This window comes from Theobroma cacao, chromosome 3 (genome assembly GCF_000208745.1).
Source record: "Theobroma cacao cultivar B97-61/B2 chromosome 3, Criollo_cocoa_genome_V2, whole genome shotgun sequence".
Classification (NCBI taxonomy): Eukaryota; Viridiplantae; Streptophyta; class Magnoliopsida; order Malvales; family Malvaceae; genus Theobroma; species Theobroma cacao.
In genome coordinates, this window is record NC_030852.1 from 6,981,273 (window position 1) to 6,998,915 (window position 17,643).

A 17,643-nucleotide genomic window follows, 5' to 3' on the forward strand; every position below is an offset into this window, starting at 1 on the left:
CTATGGACTTATTTGTTAAAATTTACTTAATTATCTTGAATCAAATTACTTATAGATTTCAAACTAGAATGGCTTAGCTTCCGAAATGCAGTTTCGGGAAGCCAAACCCTAATCTGGAAATGCAGATTTGGCATTTATATGAACCTGTGATTTATACGATGTCAACAGTCGCATGTCTACTACAAGTTTTGAACCTGTTAGATTCCTCTAATTACTCATGTCTGGAGATCTCGTCTTAGTGCTCTTTTAGTTTTCTATGATGAGTGTTCCCTTCGTCTCAACCGCAAGTCGTTTTTTATCCTATGAGTACAGGTAAAGATACAGGTATATAAGAAAATCGCAAAATATGAAACTGTTAATACGAGATCTGGCTTGCTGCGAGACCACAGTGATGCTGATGTGACTGCAGTAATTGATGCAAACCCTTCTCCCGGCTGCCTTTGCCTGCAAGTTTTTAGGCAAATCAAAGAGGTGGATGAGCAACAAGAATAGACCCGTGTTAGAAGGGGAAAAAGCTAAGAAATTTGACATAATGAGAACATAGCATCATAGATAATGGGCATTGAATTCAAAACAACTTATATTTCTTGCATTTAAGCAAACACTGTCTCGAGGAATTCAAAAGCATACATCTGAATTGGCTGCAAACACAGAAGTTGCACATCTGATATCTCACATTAGATATTCAATGATGAATATTTAGACCATACCAGTGCTTAATAACTTTATGCACCGTATCTAATTTTAAGTAGGTAAGTAGCCCTCTCAGTTCCAAGATACCCTGACATTTTGTGCTTCTTTTTAAATTCTGAAAACCCCAATGATCAAATTAATCTAAAATATAACATCCGAACATTTGACTCATTAGTTGGTGCATAATCCCTACTTAAAGAGCAAGGGTCGAATCCCCTTTCTTCCAATTAAAAAGAAATTAATCTAAAATGTAGGAGAATGAATGCCAAAAAAACGAAACAGACTCAGGCATGGATTTTCTTAGGCTCTATTTTGGAAGATCTAAGAATTCAGAAGCAATTTTATATTACAGAACTGCCAGTAAAATATACCCCAAGAAGGCCTTAATTGAGTTCCACAAAGATGAAACGCCATTAACCCTTTTGCTTGAAGCACACTCTTTTGATGCACTAACTTCATTCATCCCTGGAAGATACAATCACATAAAAGAATAAATGAAACCAATAAGTTTTTAAAATACATCCACCAATAATCTCTTTCAATTAGGAAGTCATAAATGGAAAAAGAACCAATACCATCAGATGAAGGATAGCTTTTGCTAGATGATTTGAGTGAAGCCAATTCCTCAACAAGTGCACGCTCTTTGTTACTATCATTACCATCATACCAAGTCTTAGGCTCCAAGGGCAAAAAAAACTCTCTCATGACAATTAGATAAGAAAACTATAGTGACAACCAAATTATAAAAACATATGTGTTTACCATTTCATGCTTAAGTGGTAGAGGCTCAGTTTCCCATTCAACCAGGTCAATTGAATGGGTAATATTATAGTTAAAAAGATGATTTTGTTATTAAATTAGTACATATATATATATATATATATATATGTACACACACACACAACACACAAACACAAATATATATATATATATACACTTAAACAAACTCTTAGGAGGTGTCTGTTTTGTCTTCCGATTAACATTTCATGTTTCACCCTCAGTGTTGTTGTCATTTATCAAAATTCGTCTCAATTATATCTAGAAATTGTAAATAAAAATAATCTTCCATTTTGCCTTGTCTTATGCTCTCTTATTTTCTTTAACTATTCTTTTGACAGATTATCGCATATTTTCTCATAAATCTTTGTCATTCTATGATGAGTGAATAAATAAGTTTACTTAATTTATTATCTTTTTAATTTCAAAATATTAGTTAAAGTATTAAACTCACACAAAGCACGAGCATGTTGCTAGTTCTAGCTATGAGAGACTAGATTAGTCTGCAGGTGTCTTCTATTATAGAATTAAAATACATTTCCTTTCACCAGGTATCCTATAAAATCTTGCTTAAATATCAGTGACTTAACAATGTATATTGGGCATTGTCTCGTTGATAAGCATAAAAATCATTGTCAGTTACTTTCTCAGTAATGTAAAGCAAAAAAAAGGAAAAATAACACAGTGCCTGTCCACTTAGATAGCCTCCCGATCTCTAACATTGACTTAACAGCTTAGGGTGATATACTAGTTTTGACATGACACAACTAGTACGAGTATGATATGGTTCTGACACTGCATTGAAAATTTAATCATGGCTTCTTCATAGATAGATCAGACCAAAGTCAAGCTCAGGTGGTTGCAAAATAGACAAGTCAAGCTACTTGCGAGCCTAAGTAGCTCAGCTTAATGAATACATGAGCTTGACTTGTTCACCATCGAGCTACTCAAGCAACAAGGCTAGCCAAGTTCGAACATTTTACCACTCGGCTCAAGTGGCTCTCCAGATTAATCTAGCTTCTGATTACATATTTTATACAATATAAATAAAATATGTCCCCTTCGTTTCAAATTGAATCACTTTGCATTTTTATAAGGTCAAATCTAACCAACATTAACCATAATTTTTTGTGATACTATGTGGATTTAAAATTAAAAAAACTAAGATTTGAAAATTGATTTTTTAAATTTTAATTACACATGATATTATAATAAATAATGATCAAAGCATTTTGCCTTTCAAAAAAGAATACTGATCAAAGTTGGTTTTGTTTAACTAAAGAATTGTAAGTTGACATTCAATTTGAAATAGAAGGAATAATATTTTTTACATATTTTCAACTTTTACTTGAGTTTTGAATTGAAGCTCAAACTCATAACATGAATTGAGTGTCAAGGTCTTTACATGGATTGATGATAATATGTAATTGTGCCAAATCAAGTTGAGCTTGAGTAGCTCGATTAGTTTTCAAGCCAAGCCCAAGTTAAAAAAATAAAACTCCACCACGCTTGAGCCTTGAGTTTTTAATTGAGTTGTTCTAAGCATGGCACTATATCAACACGACTTGGCTTGGTTCAATTACCCCCCAATGTAGAGGTAAAGGTTGGAGGAGATCGAAAGTCCATTTTTGTTTGAGCACCATCAGTGCTGGTGAGAGCCAGTCCTCTAATAAGTTTCTATCAACTAGTATCTAGGCTCAAAAAATGGAAATGGCAAAGGTTAATCCAAGTTTGCACAAAGAGGGAGAGAAGAGAGGGAATTCAAGTCTGCAACTGAAGCTGCAATGGTAGGAAGAATAAATTGAGGGCATTGGCTGTTCTTTTATTCTAACTTGAGCTTGGAAAAGAAGTTGATATTTGGACCTAGATTTCATTTATATGTGGCTTCATCAAACAGGGTTATGGTGAAGGATGATGTCAATCTGGCCAACAGCAACAGGGTTAACAACTTGAACTTTTTTATGTTTAGGGCTCTTAACTAGTTGATTATATATGGGTTTTAGGTTATTGAAAAAAAAGTATTTAATTATTTTTAGACAAAAGCAATCTTTGAAATCAATAATAGTTAAAATAAATCTAATAGATATAAAGTTTTAAGAGAAAAGTTATTTCTTTTATTTTTGTTCAATACAAAATAAAAAGAAATCTTATTTATATGAGGAATTATATTTTTTAAATCTTCAAGACTTTTCAAGACATATCCAAGTATCTATTTCCAACTTTTGGACCCTTTTTAGTTGACTTTGCAAGTCGAAGTCTTTAAGAAAAAGGCAAGTCGGGTATATAGACACATATAGCATAGCTCATGATCTCAATATCAACCATTATGAATGACATTGTCATCTAAGGAACTGTTCAATGGCTACCTAACCTAATATAGCTACTCCTTAATAAAAAGGTTATGCAATTGTGAATGAAATTGTCAAAATTTAAATTTACCTGAAATTCCAACAAATAATAAAATCACATCATAATCAATGCATCAATCTCTCATCTAGTGAGTAGCAATCCTAAAATGATAGCTCTTCCTTAAAGAAATACCATCCATTATGAATGGAAAACATCCTAATTAATCTTCTCAGAAAGTAAAAAATAATCTAAAACGCATTGTCAAGCATTTCATCAACTCTTCAAAGCATCAATGAGTAACTAACTACCCAAAATCATAGTAGGGAGCAACACAAGGATGCCTGAACGACTACCAAACCAGACATTCAATACCATTCCAGGTTTTAGTTCAAAAAGAGGTATGGTTTGTGTTAAGTCTTTTTTTCCACATGAATTGTTTTCGAGATTTGTTACAACTTTTTACTTGAGTAAGGCTTCCCACCTTATGGACAATCGATTTTATATAGGATGCTTAACGTGATATCACAGCCAATTTGTCTGTTTACCTGTTTATTATGTTAGTTGCTTTTTCTTGCTCTGAGTTCATTATCCCATGCATAAGACTTATTTGTCTCCATAGTTAGTATTAGGCCCATGTGTGAGAGAGATAGCTAAATGGTGTCATTCCATATCAGTTGAGTATAGGTTTTGATGGCATTCTATTCACATTCTGCCTCTCCACCAATTGTCAATTGACAAGTTGGACACCTAAATCCGCTTGGCATTGAAGTGAGAAGCTGCTTTTCAACCTCACGCCAATGGCAAACAACCAAAAGATTTTGGCTTTTGAACCACATCACCAATTTTTTGTGGTCCCCGACAGCCAATAATTTATATCCTTGCACAACTCAGCATTTCATTTTTTAAAGCCTTTTTGGACACTTTAACTCATCACAACACTTTTTCACAGTAATGCCACACACTCAAAATTTTAAATCACACTTTTCCAAAGCAGCTTTCCACAATAGTTTTCCAACCATACATTTAAATATGTAATTCACTGAACATGGTTGACAATTTTTTAATAATTTCGAACAGGATAAAACAGTTAATCAAGTACTTTGAGTATAGACAGTTAACTAATGTTTGCTGAAATTTTGTATCTTGAAGAGTAACTCATTAGAAAAGCATAGAATTTGGTTTTTCTAGTTAATAAGTCCTAGCCTTAACTGAAATTGATCTTGACAATTGCAGGAACCTAGATTTCAGATCTAGCAAGCAAAGACAGAAACAAAAGGAAATATCTCTTTTTTCTGTGATTTGTCCAAAAACAAAAAGAATCAAAAGTGTAGTTCATTGGCAAGTTTTAGGGACATGATTCGACATTGTATATTAGAGGAACTCTGCCAATCCTAGCAAAAGAAAATAAATAGTAAGAAAGTCCAACGACGACAACTAAATATCCAGTGTGCTCCCGTTTAGTTGTAAAACTAAACCCTTGCATCCACAACTAATGGTTTTTATGGAGTAGGCAAAGGATCAACTGATTAAACCCTATTAAGGTGGGAAAGCTAATTATGGGAAAGCTGTAGGAGACATTCACGTGGTACCCTAAACCCTGACACTAAAGATATTAAAAAAGAGATTTTATGACCTCACCTCATCGGTTAACTATTATTAGGATCTAAAGGTAATTGACTAACAGTTCACACCATGAACATCAGGGACTAGTGTAACCTGTCACTTCGAGACCATTTGTTCCAGCTAACTGCAACCTAACATGCTACTGCATTCAGAAGTTCATGTTTTGTCAAGTAAACAATCCTCACCTGGTGGAGATTCATGAACTTTTGCCTTGGTCTGTAAGAAAGAAAAAGAATACATATTTTCACAATCGGATGAAGAATCTCTCAGCGTTTTATCTTATTGGAGTTACTAGGTTATATTTGGTACATTGTGTTGTTATTAGGGTTTTGGTTTAGTTTATTAAATACTTCAGTTATTTCAGTTTCGGGTAGGTTTTGGATGATGAATAAAATTGAGTATTGAGATGTTTTACCCTCTGTTGATTATTCTGGTTTTCTCACCCTACATCTTCTGTTTCTCCTCAATTTCCACTGTTCCTCTCTAATTTCTTCTGTCTAATTCTAATTTGCCATTTTATCTCTAGTTCCAGCTGTTCTACATCACAATCACCTTGTTCCAAGGCAACCCCACAAAGAAAGAATTCCAAGCTTTATTGTCAATGTAATCTCAGAACAAAACAAAATTGTTACCGTTCCCTATTGTAACTATAGAACCAAGTCTCAATAATAAGGTTACCTCAACCCTTCTTCTGGAGTGAAAAGAAATTTCGAAACAATGTCCACAGAAACAAAACCACTGCACCTGTAACTTTTGAAGATGCATGAAGGGTAAACAGGTATTACCCAGATAAATACCTGATATCTTTCGGGATCAGAACATTCACGATAAAGTGATGGTCACCTCTAACTGAAGGTTTATTGACATCTGGAATCCCCAGGCGTGAGAGTTTCACTTTATCACCAGGCTGAATCCCACAGGGGATTTGAAGATCTTTCATACCTTCAACAGTTTCTACCTGAAGTTATTTTAAGATTAATGATTAGAAATTAAAGATCAGAAAAGATCTCTCAGACACATAGAAAATTAGAGACCAGAAAGCTTAAATCTATGATGAGCTTGATCACACACAAACCTAAAAATATTAAACATAAAAATAAGTGTATACACGCTTAGCTTTGTGGTACCTGATATGAGCTCAAAACATTCAAAGCATGTGAATATGAACTCAAATATCTCAAAACAAAACTACTTTTAGTGGTTTTATCCTATATTGTTTAGTTTGGAGTCCATTGTGGCCTTGTATTCAACAAGGGCTCTCCCACAAATGCCAAGTCATTTTAGATTGGATGCCTAACATGATATCATAGCCCAAGTAGTTTGTTACCATATTTGTTCTTTGTAGCCCTAGTTTTTTAGTTGCTTTGTCTTAGTCATTCCAGTCGAGCAGTACTTGAGAGAAAGTCCTTAAGTATTACTATCCCACATAGGTTTCCTTTGGAGTTTATTGTGGTCTTATACTTCGTTGGGCCTCTCAACTTATTCCACCGATAGCCAATTCATTTTGAGTTGGATGCTTAACAGCTAAGCAAATGCAAAAAGGTTGGTTCTTGGGGCCTAAGCATCACAGAAATAGGTTATATTAAGAATGTGAGTTCTTAAAAAGTGATGAATACAAACAAAATCAGGCTTGTAGAAAGGAAAAAGTTTGAAGCTGAAAACCAACATAATCTTTTGAATCTATTTTCTAAGTGCACCTTGAAGCAGGGACAGTTCAAATGCCTGGGCTGCTGCGATAATACGGGACTCCACCTTAGCATGAGCTTCTTTTTTCAGGAATAATATGGTGCACTTTCAATTATTGTTTGCATGTGGAGTGCGCTAACTGTCTCCAGTTTGTTCAGACATAAATTAGACATAATCCAACCCATATTTAGAAGGTAAAGGCAAGCCATACCCAACCCCATTCTTAATTCACGCTTTCCCTGCAAGGGTTCAGAAAACAAAAAGTTGAAAATGGCATAGCTATCATCTTCAACTGTTATTTGTAACTCGTGATTTTTTTCCTTTGCTTTTTACTTATTTCATTATTTAAAATGAGTTATGATCTATGTTAAAAATAAAGCATCAAATAGGCTTCTAGAGTAAGTAGATTGAGGAATTTAAATGTGTTCCTGCCACTGTTTTGTGGGTTTATTTATGGTTCTAGCAAACTTAGTTAAAGCCTGTAAGGGGAAGAAAGAAATTTCTAACTTTAGCATCTTACAACTTTGTTCACTATCAGTTTGAAGCTTTATTTATTTATTTATTTTTTTTTGCCTTTTAAGTATTTCCCTGTGATGTTTTCTGAGGTTTTGTGATGATCTGTGTACATTCGATTTCTGAACTTATGTTGTTTAACTTTTATACTAATTTAGTTATCAGTGGAAACTTGTATCTTCAATATGGGATAAAGCTATGCACACAAATTTTTATTAAATTAATTCTTTCTAATATGTTTTTAATAAAAAAAAGACTCCAAAAAAGGCTTACTTTTCTTAAACACCTTGCCTTATACATTCAATTTCTTAAACATAGATATACTAGCCATAGGCATTAAGGTTGATGATTAATTGAATAGGAGGATAAAAAGTCAAAAGAGTACCTTCACCACTGTCCCGAGTATTGCCTCGGTGTAGTCAACATTGATCTTTGAGTAAAGATTGAGGCCATCTCTCCAAATTCCTTGCTTTTCACGTATATGGAGGACTATGAAGAGATCACCAGCTAATCCCCTAGAGAGAGAGATGTGGTTGTATTTTCATAAGTTAAAAGTTTCCTTGCTATAATTAACATAATAAACCAGAATGTATAAGATAAAACAAAGGTTAAAAAATTTGAATCATTAAGATTTTCAAAATACAAAATGACCATGGGGAACAAGATAAGATGCCCAAATCTCAACCTGAATCTTTTTCTCTTTGTTTCTAATAAGAATGTAATGGCTGAGGAACCTTATTGTATTCAAAATTAACAAAAAGCTGTACGTCTGAGCAATCACCGTCCACTTTTATAGCGTTAACTTGGATAACAGTAAAAACAAATGAAAAGTTGAACAGCAAATAAATGACGGAGAAAACAACGTGAAGAGTCATTTATACCAAATATTGAAAAAACAAATGATTCATGAACATGAATAGTTTCAAAAAAAAAGGAAAGACAAGATACAGCAGCTTTAACTGACAGGAGAAATAGCCTCTTTCACAAAACAGAAGCCAACAGAACCAGTATTTCTAAGTTTTAACACATGCTTCACTTCTTGATATTGCTTTCCACTTCTCTCAATTCCACCCCTAAGATCAATCTTACTCAATTCGGGTGCCATTAGCCCATTACATAGCAGAAACCAGAGAATCACGGTAAACATCTACAGTCAACTCACCCAACTTCAGATCTCCAAATGCACTTATCCAAAAAAAAAAAAAAATAAAAGATCTCCAAATACAAAGACCGTACTAACACCAGCAAAATCTCAACTAGATTATATACCTTTTCTTATCAAAATTGCCCTCTCCTTGTATTCGCATTGTGGAACCGTCACTAACACCAGGCGGTATGATGACTCTCATACTTCGTTTCACCTTTACTTTACAGCTGCCACCACATCTTCGACATTTATCAGTGATTATCTTGCCATTGCCACCACATTTTGAGCAAGTAGAAACCTAGAAAACATAAGGTATGATTATAGAGTATATGCCAAAGATAGGAAAGGAATTCTAAAATTATAGGAGGGTCAAGTAACATATTGTTAAAGTTAAACAATTGCACCTGTGCTTACTACACTTATACTGGACTAAATATCTTAAGCTATGAGCCTATGAAGCATATGCAATGCCGGCTTGAGAGCATTAAACCAAATATGCAATCAATGACAATAATGGGGCTAGCACAAATATAAAACTCATGAGAAGGAAAAAAAAGTAAGCATGGGATAAGATTATTTAAATCTTAAACTACATGGTACAATAGAAAAGGCAGACACTTATTAAGTCTCAAACCAAGAGGGGGAAGGCTTATGACTTTAGAAGTACACAAAGCTGCATCATATTATTCCCAAAAAGATAACTCTCTGCATTTAGGAATCATCAATTTGGAGGTATAATGCTTCTTTCAGACTGCAGATTAGCCTTTATTGACATAATGGAAATTGTAAGCCTTTCCTTCCATATCACACTGTCCCAACTGCTTGCTACTCATCCTAAAGTCATACTAAAGCAAACCTGGAACCAAGATGTGATCACTGTCAAAAGCAAAAATAAGAAAGGGAGGGATGGGATGTGGCAAGCCTATTTTTGACATATGTCACAACCCTCACTCAACCTCAATAATTCTTATTCTTTTCTTTTTTTTCCCATTTTAAGTGAAATTTCCAAGTTCAAGACAGACTTGAGCTTTGGTGCCAAGGAGCTCAATAGGCAGCATGGATTAAACCTATGAACTCAGGTTCCATATAAAGTATGTAGATGGTAAGATAAAAAACTACTAAAGTTCCCTCTATAAGTTGGCAAGAAAACCTCCAATAGAAAATAAAAATTTAGAAACAAGAAAACTTTAAGGCTCAACAATTATGGCATCATCAATCACTTTAATGCTGTCATCATGTTAATGTACCTGTGATACCATTCCAAACGGAGTCCTTTGAGATTTCATGACCACTCCTCTACCCCCACAACCACTGCATGATTTTATGCAACTACTAGATTTAGCACCTGTTCCACCGCAATCATCACATGTTTCAAGACAGGATATCTTAATTTCATGCTCTCCTCCGTACACGGATTCCTCAAAGTTCAAATAAAGGTCATACCTGCAACATTATGAAATTCAAAGTGAGAAAATGAGAATTATGTACCAAAAAAGAGGGTTGCTGCCCCAAATCAGTTCAGATAAAAATTAATTGTATGGGGAACTATAGCTGATTGCAAGTAGCAGCTGTCTTGTCACAGTTGAAGGATGGTCAAGTTATATGAAAAGAGGAATGTTTGAAGACAAAGGTTCCATCAGTTTCAGCAGAAAACTTGTGGAAAAGAATATATATTTTCATCAAAAAACATTGTCCCCAAAAGAAAACAACTGCTGTTACTTGGTTTAGGGGCCTAAAACATAAAAGACAAACATGAAAATGAACCCAATCCCAAAAAAAAAAAAGACTTAAATTAATTATAATCCCATTGTATAGTTACTAAGAAAAAAATAAATTACAAATACATTTAATGTTTCCAAGGGTGCCCAGAATCAACTTCACCATCATCTTTACTATCCTTTTTAACCACTTGCCTATAGTCAATAGGGTATAGGTATATAATCAACAAGGCACATGAGAGCATATTATAGACAATGCAACATGATTTGGTATAAAAAGACTTCACGGCTGATTACAACACAAACAAATTTTCTTCAACAACCCTAGCTATCAACTGAAAATAAAAGTTTTGAGACACATTGAAGCATATTACGCTTAGGGTGCACATTGACCCATGTTCCACAGAGAGAGAGAGAATCAAAGGCACATTAATCATTAAGCCTAAAACAAGAGGAGATACATTTACTGCTAAGTAATTAGGGTAAAGGGTGTATTCTGTACTTAATATTTTAATATAAATATGTAGGAGACCATGGCATTGGTAGACTGTCTAGTTATTCTCAATATACGCTCCCCCACGACATTCATTTTATATATAAAAAAATAGAAGTTAAAAAAAAAAGATGTGCCATAAGGAGTTGCCTCAATTTTTTAATTGATCATATGCACCATTCTTTGACTTGTTCCTAGCTTCACTAGAGCCTCATTTAGTAACTGAAAGTAAATGATGAAACAAATGGCAAACCATTAGAATGCATGTTAAATTTGTTATCAACCTTATAAAATATTATTTCACTGCTAAGATAATGGGCCACAACTTTAATATCAGAACAAGAAGGGCAGCAATAATAAGTAACAGCCAACAACAATCATCCAAGTAGATGTTACCGAATGTCAAGACTGTTGTTTCCCTTATTTCTCAAATCGAAGCTAAAGCCTCCTGGTTCACCCATTCCACCAAAGAAACCATCTGAACCGCCAAAGAATGCATTATACACTTCAAATGGATCAACCTAAAAATGAAAATTTGATCAATCATAAAATGTGAAGGATAATCATGCATCATTCAATACTTGCAGTAAGCAGTAGAATTCACTATGATCTTACCTCTGGTGAAGCACCACCTGATCCATCATATCCTCCTTGTAAACCTGCCTCACCAAGGCGATCATATAAAGATCGTTTCTCATTATCTGATAGGACCTACATAAATGCTTCATTACAACACAACATGAAAAAGAACAATAAATTGCAAGTGCAATACCATCAATAGAATCCAACAAAATTTATACTGTTTTATCTACCGCCTCAATTAAAAAATTATGGAAACTAAGAAATCTCAGTGCAGAAAACCATACTAAATGAGTGAAAGACTGAAGATGAACAAAATGACAACAATAAAATTTTATCATAGCGACTGCAAACAATGCAATACGACAAGGAAAAGATTTTGGGATAAAAAAATAAGAATACTAATAGACAAAGCAGCATTTTAAAACAATAGTAATTACCTCATATGCAGCACTAATCTCTTTGAACTTCTCTTCTGATCCAGGACTCTTGTTCATATCTGGATGATACTGTTTCAAAGGATATATCAATTATTTCACAAGATGTAACCTAAAGAATCAATAAGTGAAACATATACTCGCATAGTCCAACAACTTGGACTTGACCTAGCAGTTCTTAACCCTCCAATGAAGGATCAACATTCAACGTCTAATTCCCTTATCCCCCCTTAGCCCTATTAGATTTATCAAAAATAAAATAAAGTAAAATAAGTAGGAATATACCAAATGATCAGAACTTGTGCCAACATATTTCCTATTCAATCATTTTCAAATTATTCATGTTGAGAGAGTTTGAAGGCGAGACTTGAAAGTACAGTTTTGCTTCAAGTAACAACAATAAAATACTCGTTTGGCGAACCAAGAATGTCTTTACAAACATATGCAATATGGGCAGGTCTGTCCCATAAAGAAACAACATTCGTTCTATATTCCTACACAAACACTTTGCTATATAAAAGGAAAGGGAAATAGGGGAGGGAAAGAAAATATCAGAAGACTGTTGAAAACTCTCTTCTCTTCCCCTTTTTTAGTCAAGATTGTGGAAATAGAATGAAGGAGAAAAGGAGCTACCCAGTGAATATATTTACTATTGTCTTAATCTTTATTATTCCATCTACTTTTCAGTTAATCCTGTCGTAACCTAGGGAAGTCTATCCACCCAAATCTGTTGCAATCTATAGCTTGTTAGGTTGTTGCTATTAAAAGAACCAGAGACAAAACAATTTCCTAACATTTACTAGTTTCTCTAGCACAGTAAAATGATTTCTCCTTACTTATTTCTTTTGGTGGGGTAATCCAATTGTTGGTTGCCAATCATTCTTTACCATCCCAAATGGTAGGATTTGCATGAACTAGCCCAAACTGTGGGCCAGCAGCCTTGCCTCCCAACCTTCCCTTCCCCGCCCCCCCCCCCCCCACCCAAAAAAAAAGCAAAAGAAAAGAAACTGTTCAAAATCCCAATGCATCAGAGACAAATTTAAAGCTAGCCATTCTTAGGGCTCCATCAATTGAGCAGTTTTATAAATCTACAATAAAACAAGTTCTTTTTGATTGCAGATCCTTCTCTTCATATCTTCTTGGACCAGCAAAGCTGTCTCTCAATCTCTAACACAAGTTTCTTCTAAATCCCATCAATTGCAATGCAAGGCAGGCCTTTTGAATCTTATTCCAAAATCCTGTAATTTAAGCACCTCCTATAGTTAGTTTACTGCATACAAGTATTTTTGCATCCTGGCACCTATCCTTGTTGATTTTCTACAATCATATCGTTATTATGATGAAAATTCTAGCAAAAATTCTTCTTATTTGTAGACATCATTTCACCCTCAAACTCCGATAACTATACATCCCTTATTCACAAAACAAAAACCTGAAATTCCTGATCTCTTAAGCCAAATCCATATAAGCTGATCATCAGAAACCTGGCCTAGATTCAAACCCAGATAGTCTAGTGCACTGGATGCAATAGAAAGTTTTTTAAAAGATAGCACTAATAATTTTAGGGTTTTTTAATTATTTTCATTCTCCCCATAATTAAAGAGACCTCGGTTTTTTCTACATATTAAAGAAGTGGATTTACCTGCTAATAAGACAATGATGTCACTTGACACTGGCATTAGAGCCAAAGAGAGTCCGTAGCTTCAGATCAAATTCAAAGACATTGAATGCAACTAAAATACACTATTCCAATTATCTAGAAGCTTGTGCGGATATCTCAGAAGAACACTCACTATTCAAAGCAACTAGTTGACTGGCATGACATCAACTTGAACTCTCTCTTTGAAGCAGTTTTGAATGAGTTGAATTTTCTCAAACTTGATAACTTGACTTTTCCCTCTTTATTTACTCATTTTCTCTTGCTTTAAACATAGTTACATAAAATAAGGATCATTTCTTACTCTTTCTCCGCATGTACAGTATACTAAAGTTGAAGAGCAGGCATTATTATTAGAACAGTGCCTGGTTCTTTCTGCATTTTCACCTGTTTTGAGTACCCTAATTGGCCAAGGAAGGTAAACACAGTTTCTACTCTTTAAATTTTCCTATTTTTCTGACTGTAACGTGCCAATAGTATTAGGCCTTGGTTCTTTCTTTTTACAAATTTAGGCTTCTTTCTCACACAACTTCTTAGTTTCTTTTTTTTTTTTTTTTAGCTTTAATTCTCAGCATATTTAATGGTCTTTTCTTTTCAATATAACAAAATTGCAACACTTGTGACTTAAAACTTGCCTAAAATATCCCATTATAAAAAACCTGCCTCAAGTAGTTCCTTACCTCTAATTCCACAACATTAGAATAAAAATCAGTCAAGTAGAATAATTGAGAGATTTATGAGTTTTACTATGAAAATTGAGTCCAAACATTAGGAATTTATGGTATGAATAAGGCAAAAAAAGAAAACATATTAAAGATATTTTATGAAAAAATTAAACATAGAAATCGAAAGGTGACAACATCACTTTTTAATAGAGAATGATATATGGTAATGGTATGTAAATATTAAAAATTGGCATATTTTATAACATTTGGGAAAATTTTTTAAGTATCTTCTTCTTATCAAGCTTTCAATGACTTAAAATTTTGAAGGGTACAACTCCTTGATTAGGAGTTGAATCTATAACCAAGTGTTTCTTTTGTTTTTTTTTTTTTATACTTTGGATTAAGAAATCATATGCAGATTGATTTCTAAAATGGTTAATCTAATATCAAATCAATCAATCAATTAATCCACTATTTTATATTTCTTTTCAATTCATTACATTTATCATGCAAAAAAAATTAAAAGAGAAATTGCCCGCAGCAATGCAATGCGTGTTTCCAAATTTCAAAGTTCAATCACTTTCACTATTATTTGTTGTCAACAATCTACAATCCTTCAGAAGCAATGAAAAGGCAAATCCAATGACTGAATTTCGCCAAGCAAAGATCCAATAAAATCTGCCAAAAGATAAGTAATAGGCAATTGCAGACAGTGCAACTCATAAAACAAATACCTTGCGTGCAAGCTTCCTGTAAGACGCCTTAATCTCTTGCAAAGTGGCGCCGGGACTGACGTTCAAAGTGGTATAATAGTCAGAGCCAGCGGCCCTGATAAGGCCGCTGCGACGGCCTTCCCTCTTGATGGCACCAACACCAAAATTAGGGGTGTTGCAAAAGAATTGAGATTCGCTGCAACCCAAGCCCAAATCAAAGCTTCTACTGCCACTGCCAATGCCATGATATACAAACCAATTGTGTCGTCTAATTGAACAGCTTTGAATTGGCAGGTTTACATTGGCATAGAAAGGAAAGGAGATTATGGGCATTTTTTCCTTAAGAAGCTTAGGATTTTGCGATTTGTTGGGTTTTTGCTCTTTCAACGAGCTTTACTTGGCTTGCTGGCTGCTCACTCTGCTAGGAATGTACTCTTTTTTCAACAAAATAAAATATATATTTTAATTAGCTTTTAAAATTTTTTATATGCGAAAAGTATCCACTCACATTTTGTCCAATTTAATTCATATACTCAAAATTAAAAAAAATTTAATTATCTAATTTTAAAAATTATTCTAATTTAATCCCTTTCTCTAAGCTAATTTGACCATTAAAATGCATTATATAAGTATTGACATGGCACTTACGTGGCACACTTCGATAATGTAATAATGGAGAAGTGACTAACACGCTGATATAATAGTATCATATCAATATTTCAAAGTGACGTGGCAATCCATATTGAAAATGGTAGTGCCACATGGCACTAACATACTGACATGGTAGTGCCACATGGCAAATCAAGAAAAAAAGTTTTCCCCACCTAAAAAAATCAAAAGGACTAAATTAAAGGGAAAAAAATTACGATACAAGTACTAAATTAAAAAAATTTTGATATACGGAGATTAAATTGAATAAAATTTAGGGATTAAATTAAAAAAAATATAGTTAACTCACTTTTCATATTATTAAATGTCTTTTGTTGTTGGTATCATTTCAATAATGCATATATTGGACTAAAAATAAAAGTAAATGGAGCCATATAGTAGCTTTATTATTGCTTTCAAAAATACTTCAACAATTATAATACGAAAGAAGAGACAATAAGAACATTTATCTTCTTAAGAAAGAAAAGACACTTATATATATATATATATATATGCAAAACAATTTACAAAACCTTTACAAGAGGCTTGTAACATGACTTTGACCAAAATCAAATAAAGCCCTTGTACGATATATGCTAATTACAAAAGAAAGCCACTTAGATACATATAATATTGATAAAAACATGGTAGCAACATTTACACAACATTTAAGTACCTATTAACCAAACCAAATATACCATCTAATTATACCAAGACGGCATATAAACCACACAACAAACCACAACAAGTTCTAGTCATTTTTAATGCTTTCATGAGTGGGCAAATCAGCAACCGAATCCGATCTCTTGGGTTGCTTTTATTTTGCAATTTCTCGCGGTTAGAATTGCAAAAATAATGCTAAAACAATATGATCATAATGCAAGTCACAATTTTTCTCACCTATAGCTGCCTATTGGATATGAATGACCTTGAATCCCTATGGTCGGTTGCAACAACCAATTGATTTAGCCTTTCAACCTATTGAAAGATGCATGCACACTAAATATTTAAATATCCATCTAGCAAAATCATTAAACAACATGACATGAACAGAGACTAAATTGTTACTCACATTTATAACAAAAATCTATTTTGGAGGAGATGTAGGTGTTGAGACAAATTGGGTTTAACGTCTATAGGTTGCTATCCCTTACCTTTAAGGGCTTGCATGCTTCAATTTCAGTCTTAGGATAGCAACATCATCTGAACTGAAGCCTTCTGTAGTTGAAGCAGTAGATTAGGTTCTTTTAGTAACCCCCACTTTTTTCCTCTTGATAGCGATAGATGCAATGGACTCAGTAACACCTTAACTTGCATTAGTAGTAGGTTGACTTGCACCAGCAGCAGGTCATTTGGTGCACCAGTAGTAGGTTCACTTGGTGCACCACTAGTAGCTTCATTTGCTATACTAGCAGAAGATTTCCTCTTTCGACTATGACTTTTCTGTATGCTTGTCTGACCCTAAACATGCAAATTAGAAAAAGTAAATAACCAACAATATAAATAATAACTAAATAAAGCAACAAGATGCATAAAGATAACACTTATTTGGTGCATAAGATAATTTGACCTATTATGTCCTTCTTGATGGCAAATAGAGCATTTCATTATCTTTCCAACCCTCAGTATACTTTTCTTTAACCCTTCACCTTGTTCTTTTTTTCTCTTTTTCTTGGGTCGTCTAGCATATCACTTCATACATAGAGGTAAGACAACCTCCACATTCCACTAAGGCCAGAACAATGGCCATCTAACAAGATTAAGCAGTTGTTCATAAGCCTTAAGGTATTCACTTTTTTAAAAATAGTTTGCTAAATACTTTGTATAGTCATCTTGCTCATAATAGATAGCATTGATGGCATGCGACATGGCACTCCACTAATGTCTCAAGCTCGACAACTACATGTTACATGCTACAAAGATATCGTGTAGCTCTCCCTTACCT

At 33.9% G+C, this 17,643-nt stretch overlaps 1 protein-coding gene across 1 annotated transcript; it reads right to left on the reverse strand.

Annotated features, from left to right (window-relative positions):
- On the reverse strand, positions 127-15,477 carry LOC18604392 (chaperone protein DnaJ). Its single transcript, XM_007036851.2, has 11 exons — positions 15,072-15,477; positions 12,019-12,087; positions 11,615-11,710; positions 11,396-11,520; positions 10,036-10,231; positions 8,911-9,086; positions 8,027-8,156; positions 6,240-6,400; positions 1,269-1,342; positions 1,065-1,158; positions 127-444 (listed from the first exon to the last, which is right to left on the reverse strand). Exons 1-11 carry the CDS (start codon positions 15,381-15,383, stop codon positions 255-257), a joined length of 1,623 nt encoding a protein of 540 aa, XP_007036913.2. The 5' UTR covers positions 15,384-15,477; the 3' UTR covers positions 127-254.